Genomic DNA, 20252 nt, shown 5'->3' on the forward strand with positions numbered 1-20252 from the left:
AACTTTCTATAAGCTTAGTTGTTGCTTTATGAATGAATGTTCTAGGAACCCATCCATTTGTTTTCTTCCTTCCTGGAATTCTCAGTGGTTTGTAAGCTGCTGGAACAGCAGCAGCAGCCACAGTGGCAGATTCAGAAAGGCTAACTTTTTACACCATAATTATCTAGAAGAAGGCACCAAAGCACTGTAGGGATTTCTAAAGAACAGTGAGATCACGATGAGTCACATGTGGATGGTCTCCCGCTCTGCTCCCTCCCAGTCCCCGGGGCATTTCTCCACCAAATGTGCTCGACATCTTGTCCCCACAACTTGAAAAACCTGAGGAGTGAGAAAGGACCCCTTCCTCTCTATTAGGGATGGGGCACGAGAGACGATGCTGTTCCATTGTGTGGGAACTGAAGAATATCATTCATCTAATTGCTCTGTGCACATTCCCAGCTCCGCACCCTGTGGACCACTAATGAGACCCTGGTCCTCCTCTGGAGGCCTCCGCTTTCTCATCTGCAAAATGAAAGGGTTGGGCCAGGGGATCTCTAAGGTTCCCTTCTAGCACCGACAGTCTGAGTTGAAGAAAAGCTTTAAGCAATTTAGAGGAAGCCTCAGCAAGAGAAGAGTAGAAAAAAATACCCTTTTTCTAAGCTCTGCGTCTTTGTGTCTTGCTCAATTGAACAGAAGAGAGTCGATACAGCATGTGATTCCTGACTCATGTGTAACAAAGCGCAAACCAAATGGACAGAAAAAGAAATTGTGGGGCCCTTAGTTTTCTCTTGGTGCTACTAGAATGAAACTACTGACGCATTTTTTTTATTTTAATCAAAAAAGTTAACTCTAAGCAATTACTACGGTTGGCTCTGAGTGATATTTTGTACTCTCCCTGGTAGCCATCTGTTTGGCAAACAGCACAGCCATTTCAAGAATTATTGCAGAAAATGGTTGCAAGTGTCAGAAATAATGGCTCTGTTAGACTCAGTTAGATTATCTGATCAGTGTAGTTACAAAAGAGGACAGAGAAGGCAAATGAAAGTATTTGACATAAAATACTCTCTCCTGGGTCTTATGATTTATAATTGCTACTTCTGTCTATTATTGTTATAAGGTAGGTTCAAGATGTTGCTTCACCCCATCCACCCATCTTATATTTTTTTTTTCTCCCATTTATTTCTGTTTCATTTGCTTTACGCCAGACCTTTGTTACATTTTACCTGGACCACTGCTGTAGTCTCTTAATTGTTCCCTTCTCTAGTCCCTCAGTTTCCAATCTATTTCACACATTCCTCCCAAAGAGCTTTTCCTGAAGTTCAACACCAGTCATGTCACTCCGTCTATGTAGAGAGTAACGTTAAATTACTTTAGCCTGGAATTTAGGAGCTTCCGTCATTTCAGGATCAATCAACTTTTTCTATGTGATTGCCCCCTTCTCTTTCTTTTTATTCTTAGACTGTAATCAGTTCAAACTTTTCATTGACGGCACAGAGTAGGTACTCAAAAAATATTCCTTGGATAAATGTGTAAATAAGAAGTCCTGTTTGAGCTTTTAGCTCAGCATTTCTCCATCTTATTTCATCACAGATATCTTAGAAAATATCATTTTCATGGCATTGTATTCTGTATCCCTATAGGGGCTTGAGAGGTACAGTTCAAAAGGGAAATTAATCAAGATCCGTGGTCTATTGACTATAGTACCAAAACAATTTTTAAAAGGAAAAGAAATACTCAGCACTGAACAGAAAAACAAGGGGAAGTATCCACCTGTATCAGCAGAAGATAGCTGGGTATCTTTTAAGATCATGTATTAATTCGGGGCAGATCCTGAAGTTCTGGGAAGCCAGTTGTAAGGCTTCCCCAGTGGCCATAATCAGAAAAATCATGCTGGACACAAAATTAAGTGCCAGATAATTAACGGTCATTGGCAGTATTAGGAATTAAAAAGGAAGCAGAACAATGCATTCTGGTGTAGTCACTTTGATCATGTGTGTTGATACCTGCTTCTAACTAGTCATTTTTATGTTTATATGACCATTGGAAGGCTTCAACCCAAAGAGCCATATGGAAAGACATCAGTTTGGGAGAAGCAGGCACTGTTTTGAAATCTGTATGTGAATGTAAAGTGTAAACTCTTAGGACGTACATGACATTGGGCTTCAAAACTGTGTGCAGAGATGCTTCTTCAAGTACACTGCCAGCAGCAGAGATGGTGTCGTTTCTTGTGACATTGATGGTTAGGTGATCAGAAATTCCATCTTGGCTTTAGTTGTTTACTAAATAACTGATAACATATTACAAAAAAGTTCCGGTTGTGTCACAAAGTGGAAAGAGATGAAGCTTCTCATTAGGTTATGTTTACCCTCCATTCCGTGTTCAGATGAGTCAGGGAATACTTTGGTTAGTGGACTCCTACTTTGTAAGGACTTTTTGATAAATAATGAGAGTTCCCCATTTTGTAGCTAGTCCTCAACCCATAAATATCTATTGTTTTTCTAAAAAAGAAAAAGATGACCACTTATTCCATTTTCTTGAATCCTCTCCATAGTCCCTTTCCTCTGTGCCTCGAAGCATACTCACCTCACATATCCCAGAACAGTTTCATCAATCCTGTTGACTCTTTGAAGGTCTGTGATATCTTTCTTCCTTCTTCTTTCCACCATCAAGGATCTGGACCCAGCAGTTGACATAGAATAAAATGCTACCTTCCATTCTTTGCTGCTCATTTATCAGTTTGTCAGTTGGTTGCAAACTAATTTCTGTCTCTAAAATTCTACTGAAAGTCAAAGGCTACAAGTCACATAATAATAGAGTGACCTTTATCTACTTTGCAACCTCCTTGCTCCAGCTGACATGTTGGTTGAATTCTCTTTCTTTGAATCTGTCACTATATTCTATGTCGCTGTCCACTGTCTGCCTCCTTCCTCCCTGGACTTCAAATGCAGGCATTCCCCAGAATTATACCATCAGCCCTCATCTCTGATCATCATATAATCTTTACAGTCCACTATTTGCAGAAATTGTCCAAATGGATGGTATAGAATTGTGGTTTAGATCCTGTCTAGACCTACCTTTTATAGCAAATATCTAAAGTCTTGTATCAGACATAGCATATTAAGCAGCATTTTATTTACAATAGCCAAGACATGGAAGTAACCTAAGTGTCCATCACAGATCACATACACACACACACACACACACACACATAGATGAATAGATAGATAGACAGATAGATAGATAGATAGATAGATAGATAGATAGATAGATAGGAATACTATTCAGCCATGAAAAAGAATGTTTTCCCCCCCATTTCCAGCAACATGGATGGACTTGGAGGGCATTATGCTAAGCGAACAAACTAGTGGTTACAGTGGGGAGAGGGTGGGAAGGAGGGGCAATATATAGGTGGAAGGGAAAAAAGGTTTTATGGGATTGTATGAAATCATGTGTGTGAAACTTCTGAAAATTGTAAAGCAGTATAGAACTTAAAGAATCTTCCATTCAATAAAAAATTAAAATGAAAAATCAAATTTAAAAAACAGCATATTTGAATAGAATGCATTTCCTCCTAAACCTGAACATATTTTTTTTTAACTTTCTTTCCCTGATCTTCCCTTATCTAAACTCTTAACAGATATTCTATGTTTTGAATCACTTCTGTTTTGGAATCTGTAACTTCCTCATCCTTCCCTGGACTCCAAGTTCAAGCCCTGATCATTTCTTGTCTTGACCTCTATAACAGCCTCTTAATTGTTCTCCATGTCTCTAGTTTATTCCATCCCTGCCACAGTCCTGGCTCAAGCCATCCCACCTACTGGGACCAGGTGCTGTACTGCAGCACACAGCTAATCGCACCACTTCGGTGCTCATGAGTCCTCAGTGGTTACCTACCCAACATTTTTTACTGACAATACAAACATTTGCAACAGAGCCTCATCTCATTTTAAAACAATGTAGTTGAATTTCTTATCACAAAATATGTGTTTATGTTAGAAAATCTCTAAAATATATAGACAACAAAAAAGAAAGTGTCCTAACATTTAATTTTCCTGCCTTCGTTTATTTCCTTGCTGCCCCATTATTACAACCAAAGCAGCCTGTGGGTCATTCCCAAATGCATCTGACATTTTCCTGTGTCCGTGTCTTTCCATGTTAGTTACATCCCCGCAACCACACCCAATTTCTAGCCATTAAAATTCTATTCAGCCTTCATTGTCCATCACAAAATTTTATTTCTCTAAGATGCCTTCACTGATCTTGGAATTCCTGTGGCAGAGATTACTGATAATATATGTAAAGCACTTTGAGTTATACCTTCAGGTCAGTCCTCCTTGGTGGATTTTTATTTTATATTCTGTCATTTTCATAGTTGTGTAACTGTTGATGTTTTTAATCATGCACTTGTTGTATCCAAAAATGAAATCTAAGGTTCTTGAATCTGCTTTATTCTCTTTCACTAGGATTTTCATAAGCCATCACTTCTGGGAGTTACTAACATAAATTATAGCATCATGCTGTTTGCAGGAGATGGAGGGAGTAAAGGGAGAACTGGGAAATAGAAATGGGAAAAGACTGAAGGATGGAGAAGGAGAGAGACCCTATCCTTCCAGAGAAGATGATGACCACTCCAGGGGCAAAAACTCTATATTGATTCTTTTGGAAGTTCCAATTCAAAGAGTGGGTGGAAGCAAATGTCTAATAGTATCAATGCTGCGATTATGATGTCTGATGTTGCACTGGTCCATACTCAGCTCCATCCGTTTCAGATGCAACAAGGAAGACCAAAAGCAGGATTACATCTTTGAAAAATGTTGGCAGGATTCGTCTCAGTCACAGTTATCCCATAGAATGGTAAGGACAGGAAGGGATTCAAAACCTGGGAGATCCAAGAGATTGTGCAAAAGAAGATATAGCTGAACTACCTCCTTAAGATTCAAGAGCTTTGATCTCAGTGCTGAGCAGATGAAAATATTTCCATCTCCTTGCAGATGGATAAGCATCACTGCTTTTTGACAAGCTCAGCTCCCTGTGGGCAGCTGCTATAAAGCTGTATTTTCATTCCATAAAAGCTCTATAGGAAAATGGTTTTAGGATGCAACCTAAAGAGTGCATTGGTTGCTTTGCCATGTGTCTACATGGAGACATTAAGATTTCCTGAAACTTACTAGAGGAGCAAGAGTGGTGCAGTGAGGGAAACAGCTTCCATCAGTACCAAGCCAAGGTGATGGAGGATCACAGTCAGGTTACCGTAGCGGAGACAGTGCAAAGTGATCTGACTGGTTGACGGATGGATGTGGGGTGTAAAGAATGCAGAAGGATCACGGAGAACTGAGATGCCTAACATGAATGTAACATGAATGTCTGAGTGGGGATGAGTGTCATTTCCTGTGATGGGAAGGAAGGGAGGAGCTGATTTGGAATGGTGGGAAAGCAGGTGGACTCAAGTTCAGATGTGACCTTGAAACTGGAAGGGAAGTAAAATTTTGCCCTCTGAGAGTCTCTGGCTGGGCTTGAGAATTAAACTGCTGTAAGACAGGTTAACAGGAGAAAAGCATACACATTCGATATGTACTCTTTCTTGGCAATCCCAAGAAAATGAAGACCCAAAGAAACGTCAAAGCCTCAATGCTTTTATACTAGGTTGAACAAAGAAAAGCAATTGTGGAAAATTAACTGAAATATATGCGCACACAGGGTGGGGGTGGGGAGCTAAAAGAAGACAGTTGCTTCATCTAGGTCTGTTGTATAGAACTCTCTCAGCATTGACTCCCATCTCTGGTGACAAGAATGTTTCTTTCCTCCTAGTAGAGGGAGGGCATCTTTCATGGGATTTTTATCTCCTGCTTCCAGGAAGGAAAGGGGAGGGCAGAGTACCTTTCCTGCCCCTGCTGCTTTTCAAGTGCCTTCAGCTCAAAATAATCCTTATGCCAATGTGACATACTTGGGGGTGGCATATTCTGCCCCCTTCATGACCTTAAAATGGCTGTTAGGCATCCAAGTGAAGATGCGATATATGTCTGTAATTCAGGCAAGAGGTGTAAAGTAGAGAGAGAAATGTAAGATGCATCATCGTACAATGATATTTAAGTTATGAGACTGGTTGAAATTGCCTAGAAGCAGTATCTATGGTATAGGAAGGTGGAGTTGGCTGTCCTAAATCCTGGGGCACCTCAGCATTAGAGAGGACAGACCTGGAACTCAGCAGCTGCACGTCTGGTCAAGGTATTCCTTGTCTATGCAAAAACAGAGATGTAGCAAGGGGAGGGATAAAGAGAGACTTTTTTAAATACGTATTTACTGATTTTTATTGCTGAGAATGTGGTTCAGTGCCTTTACATAATCTTGCAGTAATCCTATTGGGTAGATGTTAACATTCTCTCTTTAAAAGGGAAGATGGAAACTTGACTGAATAGACATTAGGGAGCTGGGCTGTTTTCTTTCCTGTTACACCTGTCCAAATGTGCATCTGTTCTCACTGATACTGCTACTTCCCCAGGCTACTTTCAGAATAACCCAGGCATGTGTGGTCTTTTATTTCCATTTGAGAACTAAGAACAGCCCGTGGGGTCAGGCTGCCTGCTCTGCCAAGTTCCCTGTCCCACCAGGGAAGCTGGAAGGCGATGGGTTTAACCTCATTATTCTCTGCCTGGTGCTTATCGAGAATGGGATCAGAAGTCCTAGATTTTTGTTTGTTGGTTTCCTTTTCACTGGAGTATATAAGTGACTCCCAACTCCAGGAGGGTGACAAACCAGAGCAGTGAGACCATGGTTGTTCATTTTTTTTTTAAGTACTTTAGCAACAAACACGCTTACAGAATGTTTCAGAGGCTAGTCTCGTTTCTTCTCTCTGACTATTACTTTGAAGTGATCAAAATGAAGGCATCATGCAGGAGCTTCTATACAAAGAAAAAATCGTTACATTGCATGGGAAATAGAAAATGAGTTGTAGGCATCTCTCTACATCTATGTACTTATTTCTTTGTAGAACGGCCCTGGCTGTCTGTCTACTAACTGAAGGATGTATAGTGTAATATGGTTTGGTTTGTTTCCTTTTTACATCATTTCTTTAAGCAAGTTTCATTCCACATTTCAGTTCCTGTCTAGCCAGGCGGAGCGAAGGTCAATCTCTATCATTTTGAGCTGTCCTCTTGCGACAGGTCCTTTTTTGCACTGAAACTTCTGGAAGGTTTGTCTGTATCAATCATCAGCCACTGACGTGCTCGTTTCTTATCATTATGGTACCTTTAAGCACCTTCTTTTCATTGCATCCAAGCTGAGCTCAAGAGAAGAGCATCTCTGGCAAAGCTGAGCGAGGGCCAGCCTCCCTAGATGCATCTCCCCGCTTCTGGTGGTCCTCCCTTCCCAGACACAGACACAGAACAATGCACAAGGTTCCACCCTCCTGGCACCAATGTTTGTCCCTTTGAATTCTCCACAGTCACTATGTTCTCTCTCCCTCTCCCCTCTTCTATCTCCCTCTCCCTCTCTTTTCTCTTTCAGCCCTCAAAGATCCTTTTCCCCCTCAATGGACACCTCACATTTTCTCTGTCATAAGATTAAAGAATGCCAAATCTATTTAGTTCAGGCAGCTCTTGCTTTCAGCACTGCTTAAATCCCTGGGGCACATGCTTTATGCTACAGCCTAAAATATAAGAGAGCAAAACACAATTTAATACCTCAGAAATTATTTTACCACTGTCTTACGTACATTTAAATATAGCAGTCACATTGTGTATTAGCCTCCTTTTATCCAAACAAAATTAACCTTCAGCATTTCCTTCTAAGCTTTCTGTCTTCAGTCCTTTAATCCTTTATGATATCTCTTTTTGGACCTTATCCAAATAGTCCCCTTTCTAAAATTTGGAGATCAACACTGGAATCAATTTTCTGATAATGGTCTGATGGAAGCAATTATACTTCAAACCCATTCTCCCTTTTTCTTTCTCTTTTTTTCTTTTTAATTTTTTTTTTCTAAAACGCTTTTATCTATCTTTTCTGGAGTTGTCTTTCTGGGATCTGCACTTTTTTTCTCTTCAAAGCAATGTTAAGTATTGTCTGAAAGTGTCACTACTTGGAGCCTGGCTGCTTCTGACAAGAAGGTAGGCCTATTTTCCAAGTATTTTGTAAACTAAAAGAGTGGAATTGGAAGAAGAATGCAAGCCATCATACCAGGGAAAAATTAAATTCAAACAGTTAAATATGTCTGTTTATTTTTTAAATTCTGCAAATAGATGAGAATGATTAAGGACCACTTTAGAAACCAAATACAATGTCAACATGCTTTGCAGTTTGATTTTTACCACACACCCCAATTCCTTCTTATTAAGCTGTCATCTGTTCTATTAGTAGAAAAAGTATGCTTCTCTAGAGTATGCAGTTATGTTTTAATAAAATCAAAGAAGCGCAGGGAGGTAGAGACGAAAGAAATTTTAGAGGTCCTTAATCTAATGTAGCAACTAGCAAGCAATCACACCTGCCAGTTTCTGAGAGGCAGCGGGAAATCCATGCTTGAAGGATCCCAACCCTGAAGTGAAAAGAATGTGTTTTTTCCATTTCAAAGACAGAGATAAAAATTCCCTATCTAATAATTGAGCAAGTTTTGTAATCCTTTTAAGCCTGTGGAGATAATAATATTGACCAGTTGGACTGTTTGTATGGAATGAATGAGATATCTATAAAGCAGCTGTCCCATGATGGGACCTGATACATAGGAGATCGCTTCCTTTGCTTCAACGTGTCCATTGCTTTGCAGGGTAGTCCAGACTTTAAACTCCTGAACCTTTGACTATCTGAAATCAACCACTTAAGCATAAATGTTCCTCTTCTCGAAGCCAGTGGAATTCCTCTCATCCCCATTGTCTTCAGTCTTTTCTAAGTGACCGCTTCCCCAGTCATCTTCCTGCCCACCATGCTCTGTTGTCCCCGAGTTCACAGTAGCCCTCCCCTTACAATACCATGTCCAGAAATGCATGCAGTGTCCTGTGGGGAGGACTCCTGCCCCCCTTAGTGTGCGGTCTTGCTTAATACTGCTCTTTCTTTCATAGCAAACTTGTCCGTGATTATTGGAAATACTCTGTGACCTGGACATTCCAAACAGTGACATAGTCTTATGTCTTCTAAGTAATTTCCCCATTTAGGGACTTTTCCAATGAATGTCACAAAGTATTTTGAATTAGGTTCTGAAATCCATTTCAATGAAGAAAGCATTTTAAATGTGGCTGGTGTTTCAGTGGCCACAAAGGCAATCTTGCTTCGAGGCCAGTGGAAATTATCCCAACTTTGATATTCTTTCATTAAAATTTCCCCCATATTTAAGTGGTTTTTTCTTTATATTTTTAATTTTTTTTATTTTAAATTAAATTTTTGGAAAGTTTTGGTAGATAATTTGGCATCTAAGAGTATTCTGAGTCACCAGATTTCTAATTGGACTTTGATCTGAACTGAAAACAAAAAACCCTCTCCCCTTATTTTACCAGGCTATCACATAAGCACGCTCTGAGCCAGGGAAACTACATTCTTGGGATCCTTTATTGCAACTTGCTGTTGTAGAAGCATGGGCAAAGCCTTTAAATTTATTTTCTCGTATATAAAAGGTGTAATTCAACTTGAAGACTTTTTAAAAGTCTCTTTACATCTGAGAATCTCCAATTCTATGGCTTCTGTCCCACAAGGCTCTTTTTGACACCAGACCCACATTATATTCATTTTCACACAGATCTGCCAATTTAAAATCTGACACAATCTAACATTCTAGAGCCTGAAACACGATGCTCTATGAAGATCAATTTATCAAATGAATGTAGAGTCGAATAAGGCTCTGTAAGATGTTGGCTCTAAAATCTTGACTCGTAATTTCAAGATGGTATGCCTATAGCTCTGAGAGGTGAAATGGTCTCATTTTACCATGACAGAAAATCAGCTTTCTGGTCAGAAGGAAAGATTCTTCAATTCAGTTTTAATTGGTGATTTTCCTTTGAGAGAGGTTGTGGAGCTGGAGTGGTTAAAGGGATAAAATATCAAGTAGCGACACTATTCACGAACAATGGCCCGACAGGGGGAGCTGGGAGAACTCTGACTTCCATCTTTAGAGGTCTGAACGATTTGAGAGGAGACCTGTAGTGGGGGATTTGTGATCTAGGCTGCATCAGTAGTCGCTGGTAGAAAAGAAGGGGGGATAAGCAAATATCATCAAGTCATGCACGTTGGGTTTTATTTAAGGAAATGTCTCCTCTTGTAGGCAGTGATGTGTTTAAGACTGAGACATTTCCTTTTACTTGTTTCTATTTTAAGTGATTGCTTTGACAGTTCTTTGAAGAAAAAAAAAATCATTTTCTGTGCTGCAGATTCAGTAACTGCCCTTAAATGTCTGATCATGTCACATTTTCAGTGGCGACACCAATGTAATTCGCTTCCATGATGATCTACCAGTCAGTGATGGTGAAAACTAATGACACGGGATTTTCAGAGTGCCGTGCAGGGCAGCCACTAATTAATTATTTGTAATAATCTCCTGGCAGGGAAATTGCTAATATTATTACTTAGCACATCCTTTGCATGTACACTTGCAGAGTGTTGAAAAATTCATCGGTGGCCCTGAAGAAATAACCTTCAGTGCTGTTCTTAGCAGGACGCAAGGAAGCCGCCCCAGCTTCGTGTGTGCACTTGGTGACACGGTCAGAGCCCCAGCTCCATGTGCTCTGGCAGCTTCGTCTGCTACATTGCTTTTAATTCCAGCTGAATAATAGCAGGGTTATGTCAAAGGCATTTTTAATTTATTATTCTAATCTCCAGAGACTGAAGTTAGTAAACAAAAAATTAATTCAATTATAAAGCTGCCCCTCAAAAAAAAAAAAAACAATCTTTTAATGTAGTACTTTTTACTTGGAAGGCATATTCAACAAGCAGACTGGAAAATATTAAATGTGCTCTGGCAATTGTAGAAAAATGTCATTTGGTATGAATAAGTCCCCTGTATTTGGAGTAAGGACTGTTGCAAGATCCTTGCAACATACTCATCAACCAGTAGTCTGTTCCTCAGCCACAGCCTGTCTGCAGGTGGCCTCCCTGGGAAAGGGAGAGTACTTCTATAGTATTCTATTGATAGATTGTGGTTAACATTTAACCTAAATTTGTAATCAAAACATAACTCTTATGTCATGATAGATAGGTAGAAAGGTAGGTAGGTAGATAGATGATAGATTGATAGATAGTTATGGTAGATGGGTGGGTGGATGGATGGATGGACAGATGGGTGAATAAATAGATAGCTGGGTGGATAGATAGATAGATAGATAGATAGATAGATAGATAGATAGATACATAGATACATAGATACATAGATAGATAGAAAGAAAGAAAAATGATATAGGAGACTATGTACTTACCCTTAACAAGGATCACTGGAAAGGAACCAAAGTTTTCAGTTACTAAGCTTTGCTACAAACAACCTTCATCTTAATAGTGGACAAGAAGGATTACTAGTGACAATATTAGAGAAATAATATTGGATGAGGATGCTTTTCTTAGTCACAGTCAAAGGTATCCATACTTTAAAATCTACTGCGTATTTCCTACCTAGTGAGGAGTAGAAAGTGTAACGAGTAGCCAAGTTACTTGTACAACTGACAACAGGAATTACTCAACCCTCCCTTTTGCTCGGGAAACGATTTGTTTTCCAGAGAAGCGTCTACTTCACTTTGTCACTGGCTTCATAGTCCTCAGGTCTTAGCTGAACAAGGAAACACCAGAGCACAACCCAGCGTGACTGATTTGATGTTTTAAACTAAGACAGGTTGCTATTTGAAATAATTATGACTGCTGTTTGTCCACATGTGGCCACTGGATGTGTTCAACACCAGGTCAAACATCTCTGTGTAGGAGGTTCTCAGAGGCTGCGGCTGGTTGAAAGGGGGCCATAGATGCTAGGCAGCTTGTTTAGACGATAACTTTGCAGGGCGCTGTTCATAGACAGAAGAACAGCCCAGTCTTCTCCCTCAAAACCTGGTGGAGCTAACAGAGATCAAAAACGCCTCGACAACTGAATTTCTGAATTCTCTGAATACTGATGAAATATGCCATAGAAAAGAATTTTTATTTTTGACTTACATCAGCATGATGTATTTCAGATGTGCTGTAGTTGGAGCTGCTTGTAAGTCCAATTACAAATGCCCATTTTTCATTTACAAAGAAAACACAAAACCTGGAAATTTAGAATCTTTTTATTTTTCACTGTGTCACTCTGCAAATATGGATTTCTTTTCAGATTGAGAGTCCGTAGGAGATAGATTTGGCCTCATCTCAGTAAGACGAGCAGGAGACAACATAACTTACGAGCCAAACTGACGGAAGGGTGCTGAGTCGGGTTTTGTTAAACTAATCTTATGGCTGGCAAGGATGACATGTCAGGTGTTTCATTCATTTTAAATACCAAGCCATTTCCATAAATCACTTTTATAACTTTAAATACATTAAATAGCCACAGTAATAATAGACGGGGAGTTTAAATGTGCCAGACATGTCCATGTCCTTCACTACATACTGTGTTTCTCATTTCATTTTCCAAAGATGTCTTTATCAGGTTATTTTTATGGACTGATCCATATTTTAGTTTTATTCGTGCATCTTGCCTATTGATGCTGTGATGCTTACTCGAGTCTTGCTGGTACATACACATTCAACCCACGTGAATGGCATCATCGCGTCTCTTCCTTTTTGCTCTAAAAGCAAAAGGAATCTTTTTCTGCTACATTTGTCGATGTATCACAGTGAGGAAAAAAAATACACAGGATGCATTTGGGGGTAGTTAGCATAAAAACTTCCTCAGAAACCTCTGTATTATAGAAGATAATGTGTTATATTTCAGGATATTTACAGTTGCATTTCTTTACTGTGTGAATGCTGTACTATTTTCTTTTCTCCCCTAACTCCCCACCCCCCCTTCCCTGTTTAACAGCAGACAAACCCAGGGAGCACTGAATGAATCTGATGATCCTGAAACAGGCTGTCTAAGTGATAACAAGCCAACTTCTCGACACTTCTATCCCGTCGCCTTGCTGCTTGTCAGCTCACACCTGCTAGTCGTGTGGCTTATTTTAAGTCTGGCATTACTTTTAGCCAAATACCAATAAGTTCTATGTTGTATTCCTTTCTTTTCTATAAATGACAATGGACAATCATGAGGACACTGCTGTAATTTCTACATTTTCAGATTCACAGAATTTAAAACACACACACCCACACACACAAATGTTTGACTTGTAAGTGTTTTGTTTGTTTTTCCTAAAATCTAAAAAAAATAGAAGTACTATGCATTCAGTGAAATTACTTTGCTCTTTTGTTCATGGAGAAGTGTTTCCCACTGTTTAACTCAAGAAGAATTTTTAAATTCCTGTCTTTGGAATAAGACAAAGAGCAGAATCCTGAAAGCTTGAAGTTCTGCACCTCCAGTTCCTCTTCCCATTACATTTATCAAAGAAATTGACTGAATTTGCACAACACACGGAAACCCTGAGACAAGTCCTAGAGATGTGAGAGGTTCCAGACTTGATTTCCGCTGTGCTGGTCTCATTGTTGCCGTCAGCTGATGGAACCTTCTGTTTGAGTTCTTAACCTGGTCTGTGATTTCTTTGCTGCGATTAACCCTTTTCTGTCAAGTAACTTTCTGGAGAGAATGGCTATTTCTGTTTTGTAATTAAATTAACCTGTTTGTAACTATGGTTTGGGTTGATTTGGCTTTCAGAGTCCTTTTCTATTCTTTCTAACAAAGTCTCCTTTGTGTCTTGATGCCCCGTTTTCAGCCCCTGTGACTCGTGTACTGTCTGCGCACAAGCTCGCTTCTTGAAAGCTGAGACTTGGACCAGGCTGTCCCGAAAGCCATTTTCCTCTTTGCTGCACAGCTAAAATATGATGAAGTCAAATAGAGATGAAACTTTTCTTTAAAAAATCTATAGGGCCAGACTTAATAAATTAAATGCCTTATTCCTAGAACCCACATCCTTAGGGCTACATGTAGATTTTAATGTGTTTTAAAGAGATGGAGAAATTAATTTATGGAAAAGTTATAAAAAGGTGGATATATTTATGAAAGTAAAAATGAAGCTGTATTGTGGAGCAAATTATATTTAAAGAGTTTATGAAACCTTAAATATATGTTAAGAGCCAAGGAACTCGAATCATCGTTTTTTCCGAGGGCAATAATGGTGTTGGGCCTGGCCTAGGATTTAATTTTGTAAGATGTATCATCATTTGTGAAAAAAAAAATGTAGAGTTGAATCTTTGTTATTTTTACTCGGACTGTTGCTGCAACTCTGCATTGAACAAATAAAGCATATTTATTTATTCTGTGTTTCATGAAGTTGTCCTTTTTCCCCTTTCACCAGAGAAGGATGCCGCATAGAAAATGTCGTGAAGAATATCAAATGCAGGAAGTATGCTTTCAACATGCTCCAGCTGATGGCTTTCCCCAAGTACTACAGACCTCCAGAGGGGACTTATGGAAAAGCCGACACCTAAGTTTACCAACACGTAAACTAACAGGAACACAAATAAGTTCCCGTTGGATAATCGCCACCTTTCCTTATGTTTTCATTGTCATGCATTTGTGGAGGGAGGTGATCAAAGATGTATGCCCAAATCTAGGAATTGTCTGCATTAGTCATCCATCAGCATATTACTCGGAAAGAAATCCATTAAACAAATCTGAAATACTACTGTGTATTCTAGTTCTAAGCTTCCTCGGATTGATTCTCGCTGGTTGAGATCAGCTCAGAAAGGGAGCATGTTGTTTCATGGAGTATTTTAATGAAAGGTGTTTAGAGAAGACCTAGGTTGCTACCAGGCAACTGGAGGTGCTTCAGAGAATGGCCCTCTCCACTCCAAAGTGACGATACATGTGTGTCAAGGTGGGGAAGGCTTTGAAATATAACTTCATGGCCTTTCTCACACAAAACCTGAGAGCCCTTGGGTGGACTTTAAAAAATATTTTTCTAGTGACTTGAAATTAGGGAAAGTTAACTCATTATCTTGACTACAGAAGCAATTTGTGTGTGCTTGTAAAGACTTTTTTTTTTAAATGGAGGTACTGGGGATTGAACCCAGGACCTCGTGCATGCTAAGCATGTGCTCTACCACTGAGCTGTACCCTCCCCCTGCTTGTAAAGACTTTTGTTATCCAGTCACGGTATGACTAGTCCTCCTTACCAGGCAGATGGACAGTGTTATTAGTAAAGTTGTAAAAATACTTTCTGGAAACATGGTGTCTTTTCAAAACTCTGACTTGGGTTGGATGGACCCATAAGCCTGAACTTTATGCGGTCAAGTTCAAGAAAGACCATAAGGTATCTTTGAGGTGTTTTCTAGCAGTCATGTTGGTACAGAAATACAGATGCTCTAAATATGCATAGATTAGCATATGTGAATAAGCCTTTTAAAACATATGCAACCATAACTAGTGAAAAACCAAAACAATTATTTCTCTTAACCTGAATGTCAAATTTGTCCTTCCTCTGTAAAATAACGCCAGAAGTTTTCCAAAAATCCAAATTAGAAGTTACTTTTAGAAATCAAGTGTAACACCATTATAAATGCCTAAATTAAAGCATAAAGAAGATCTACCCCCAATCACCCAGCTAGATGGTTTTAGAACTATAAACACAATCTCTTCTTACCTTCTTAGCCTGTGGCTTCTGTCTTCTCTAAGTTGCCACACTAAATAGACACAGAAATTGGGGGAGAATGCTAGTTAAATAGAAACTGGTGTTTATTGCTGGAATTGAAGCTTAGAGTACAACAGTCTGAACAAATGAAATTTATTTTCTCCAAATTTTAAGAATATATTCTTTTTCCTTCCTCATCTGAGGAGCATGCCATCCAGAGCATAAATCCTCCATGGAAATGCCAAAAACCTGTTACACAGACATCTTTTAATTATGACCACATTCAGTGGGTGACCTTAGGGGCTTTCCGTCGCTGATGTGATAGCTCTTTGGACAAGACGCCTGTTGAAATTAGGATTCCAAACAGATCTCTAGGCTCACACTGGGTTTTTCAAATTACTGTAATTTTAGCTAACCCTTTGGGGCTTTTAATAACAGAATTGTCAATCTATTATTTTAGTTAAGGACTTCAGGGGATTGTACATGAGGTAGTTAACAACTATTTACAGCCTTTTTAACAAAAAGATGCTGTGTGCTGTGGATTTATTCATAGACAGATTATCTTGGTATTCTCCTTTATACCTCATTCTCCATTTTACTGATTAAACATAACCTTTGAATTGTTCAATTTCATTTGAAAATGGTAGGATTTGTGGTTATTTTCATTATCCCTCTGGATTTAAGGTAAAGAGGTTAGGGTGACAAAGGTTTCCTTGAACAACTGTGAAACCCTATTCAGTATATGAAATGGTACTCTGAACTCCAAGCTACCTTAAGTGATTATCATCCTGTAAATATTCTTATAAACAATAGCTTTTGTTTGTATTTCTAAAAATGAAACCTCGATTCAAATATGGGAAAAATATTTATTAACTAGAAAGCCAACAGTAGGGTTTTCTGTTTGGGGAAGACATTTCAAAAAATTTTTTTTCTTTTTCATTAAATGCTAACATAGATGTTCTCAAAGAGTTGAGCTTACTGTAAGCCAAATGCATATCAGTTCTTATTTATTATTAGCATAGTCATCTGCATTTCCCTATAGGAAGCCTGTATTTGTACTACTTCTAAAAGTGGATTTCATCAAGAACATTGTTATTTCATATTGACAACAGTAATACTCCTTTCCTGAGAGATTCTCCAAGTATCCTTGGAAAACTTAAGTTTCTTTCTAAGTTGAAGAGAAAATGTTACACGAAAAGTTTTCAATCTCTTTTGTACAAACACAGCCTCAGTCATGCTTTTCTATTTCCATTTTCATTTGAAAGATGCACCAGTCATTCAATTTTAAAAGATCATGTTGAGCCAGAAACTGAACTAAGAAAATAATATTTCCAAACAAGAGAATTTTTTTTCTGCTCAAAAACATGTTTACCCTCTGATATCATCAAATATAGATAGCAATTCTGTATTAGTTATTTAGAGTCCTACAGAAAACATTTAAAAACAAGATAAGGTGGTATGCTGATTATGTTTGACCCAGCGACAAAAGACCCAGAGCCTGAAAATATTCTGCAAAACAGTTAAAAGTAAAAATTTGAAGTATTTTATTGAAGCAAACCCACACTTAGATGCACCCTTTCATTTATTTCTTATGCAGCTGTTTCTTTCTTAGAAATATCACCTTCAGTTTTGTCTGTACTCTGCCAAAACAATTCTCTGATGTCAATAGTTTGGTCATTCCAATAATCCAGTGAGTCGGAGTAACCATCTGATCATGCTAACAAGTTGTACTAAAGTGACCAACTGCCCGGATTGAGCAGGATCCCTGTAACTAACCTCCAGTCCTTACTTTCTAAGACTAACACCTCCTCTTCTGGAGAACTGTGAAGTCTTAAATCTAGTGTCTGGATGGAGGGAACTTCTCTTTTTCCCCTCAGCTAAGTATGGTGTTTTGCACAGAATAAGACAGTGGAAAAGAAAAGATTTGTATAGAGTAATACTTTTCTTCCCTAGAAAACCAAGTCCCTCCCTATATAAAGTTTGATAAATGCTGAGAAAAGAGGCTAACAGTGGTGTGCTGGAACTGGCTTATGCTGACTCATGATAGTTGATCATTAAATTCTGTAAGCCATTTGTTAAGCACAATTATTAAATATTAAATTATAAGACCCAACTGATTAAATTTTATTAAAAACAAAGGTAATACTCAAAACTTACCAGTTCCTAATTATTTTACTACATTTTACTATTCATCTGTGCTCTTGAGGTTATGTATGTCAATTGCATCTGCACAAATTAGAGTGTGCTAACTGTGCCTGACTCCACATCCCACTGGTAGCTTGAAATTGACCACAGTGGACGTTACACCACAGAGGTTGCCAAATGCTACCAACCCATCCTTTTAACTCCTGGAAAAACAGTTGTTAAACACTTACCAGCACACAACTGAATGCCACCATCACTTTTTCTCCAGAAGATAACCAATAATTGGAAGCAGTATTAAGTTATTAAAATGGCATGAAATGCAATCACTCATCTTCAGATGGCTACCATTTTATTTTGGTTTTTACCTTCTTTAAAGACTCTTATTAGTCTATAAGCAATATTTGGTGTTTATATTTTAGTCATCATTAAATCATTTAATCGTAATGATGCGTTAAAAAAAGACTCTCTCTGTTCTGCAAGGGGAATCTCAGCCATGCAGCTTTAGTGTAAACAGCAAAAACTTTAGGCTACATTCAGGGAGATGTTAGCCTCATTAGAGCATCACTAAAAATGCGTTTGTACTTCAGTATCAATTTTGAAGTTTATGATCTTAGCATTTGCTAAAAGCAGGAAAAACAGTAACGTATAACTGGGCCCAGATTCTAATAAATGTAGCTCATTTGTGAGCCAAACTGTTAGATTAAACAGATTAAACTCTGGCAGTATGCTAAGTCACACAGATGTTTTAGGTGTTTGATTTCCGAACAGAATGATATATCAATTGTTTAGTTCAATATACAAGGCACCTTTTGTAATCTCTTGGGAAATACATTAACTTTTATCACGGATTTAAGAAACTGGTCTGAGAAAAACTGTGGTCAGCAGTTGTTGCAGAGGGAGGCAAATACATTGAACACAAGGCGTCCCTAATAGCTGGAGGCTTCACACTTTAAGAGCTACTGAAGAGGATAATATGCTTAGAGTCCTGTTGTTGATTGATACTTTTAGGTGAATTCACAGAATTCACATTCATTGAGCCTAGCTGCAATCAGCAAGAGCTATACTTTTTTCCCCTCCTATATTTATGTTTCACTACTTTATAAAGAAAGTACCGATCGATGATAGCTTTTGTTTCTTTGGACGATTTAAGTCAGAACTTTCTGTCCAAACAAATGCCACCTATAGCAAAAACTGCCTTTAAGAAACAGAAAAAAATATAATATTTTAGATGAAATATTGCAGGCCAATTAGGTGTAGAGTTAAGGTGTGGGAATTTGGATTTTCACCTTCTAAGCCATAGTGCAGCTTTATCATTCTAATTTTATTTCTAAGCAAGTAAGAGGAAGTCTAAAGTATTTCTGATATCAAAGAAACAAATCCTATTTGGCTCTTAGTAACAAGGCGGTAGGAAAAATTATAAGGTGCAATTTTAACCTAAAAAAAAGGTGCATGTAATCAGCTCTCCTGAGCTTGAATTTTCATACCTTACATGAATATTTAGAGTTTTAAATTTGCAAAGGAAAACAAGACTCACAGTTGAGTATGGTGCTCAGAGAGACTGAGCATTAAAGGAGAGAAGACCTAGTAGAAGTGATGTTACCTGGTCAGCCATACCCTGCTTATCTTTCCGTAGTTCTTTAAAATGATTCACTTTCGCACTCATGGTATGATTACATTCACAGTCTTCCAAAAATCACCAGAATTACTCCAAGGTCATAACAGGGCACAACCCAACAGTACATCTTTAATGATGACTTACTGCGTTTTTATTAAACAGCAGGAAATATTGACTCAAATATTGGCAAGATTGCTACATTATCTGTATTGTTCTCATGATGCTTTTATATCAGTATCAATATTAAAAAAACATTTCATGTCTAAGAGTTTTCAAACTTCTAAAAGGCAGACTCTCTATGTGTCTGTAACAGTATAGACACCCCTCTTTCACTGCACACGTGCAATGCTTGGTACACATATACTTCTCATATGAATATTTTGTCCTTTTATTTAACCTAACATCTAATTTTCAGATTCGTGTGGTACTTATCTGAAACATCGGCATTTGTTTTCTTTTAATGTTAGTTACATAATCTCAATGAACCAATAATGTGTAGTCCTAGGAAATGAGGCACAAATAGGTTAGATCATTTTATATTGACATTTGAAGAAATGTCATTTTGTTTTATTGTTCTGTGTAAACCATATTCATTGTACACTGTGTGTATATTTTGTTTAAATAAATGTGATTTTTATTTTTTATGTTTCTGTCTTTTTCTCCCTATTATACATTTTTTTTCATTTTTATCAATGTAGCAATGTCTAAAAATTAAACAGCAGCAGGTAGCCTAAACAATATTTCAAAAAGAAAAGACTAATTTTCTGATGAACTACAATTACAATAGAGATTTTAAGCTGATGTTAGTTTAGTGTCACATTTACTAGCAGAATGCATCTTTTAGGGTTGCTGTTCTA

The 20252-nt window shown here is 38.2% G+C and overlaps 1 protein-coding gene across 5 annotated transcripts in view; it reads left to right on the plus strand.

Annotated features, from left to right (window-relative positions):
* INPP4B (inositol polyphosphate-4-phosphatase type II B) overlaps positions 1-20039 on the plus strand; it is a 659032-nt gene extending 638993 nt beyond the window's left edge. For 4 of the 5 annotated variants that reach the window (XM_072976505.1, XM_031692309.2, XM_072976518.1 and 1 more), the window contains one exon: positions 14361-14690. In XM_072976505.1, the coding sequence (XP_072832606.1) occupies positions 14361-14493 (133 nt within the window). In that variant the 3' untranslated portion in view covers positions 14494-14690. Of the gene's footprint in view, positions 1-14360 lie in introns of all 5 variants that reach the window. The other variant, XM_072976523.1, reaches the window with a different exon arrangement.
* Positions 20040-20252: the final 213 nt, after the last annotated feature.

The sequence above is a fragment of the Vicugna pacos genome, chromosome 2, assembly GCF_048564905.1.
Source record: "Vicugna pacos chromosome 2, VicPac4, whole genome shotgun sequence".
Classification (NCBI taxonomy): Eukaryota; Metazoa; Chordata; class Mammalia; order Artiodactyla; family Camelidae; genus Vicugna; species Vicugna pacos.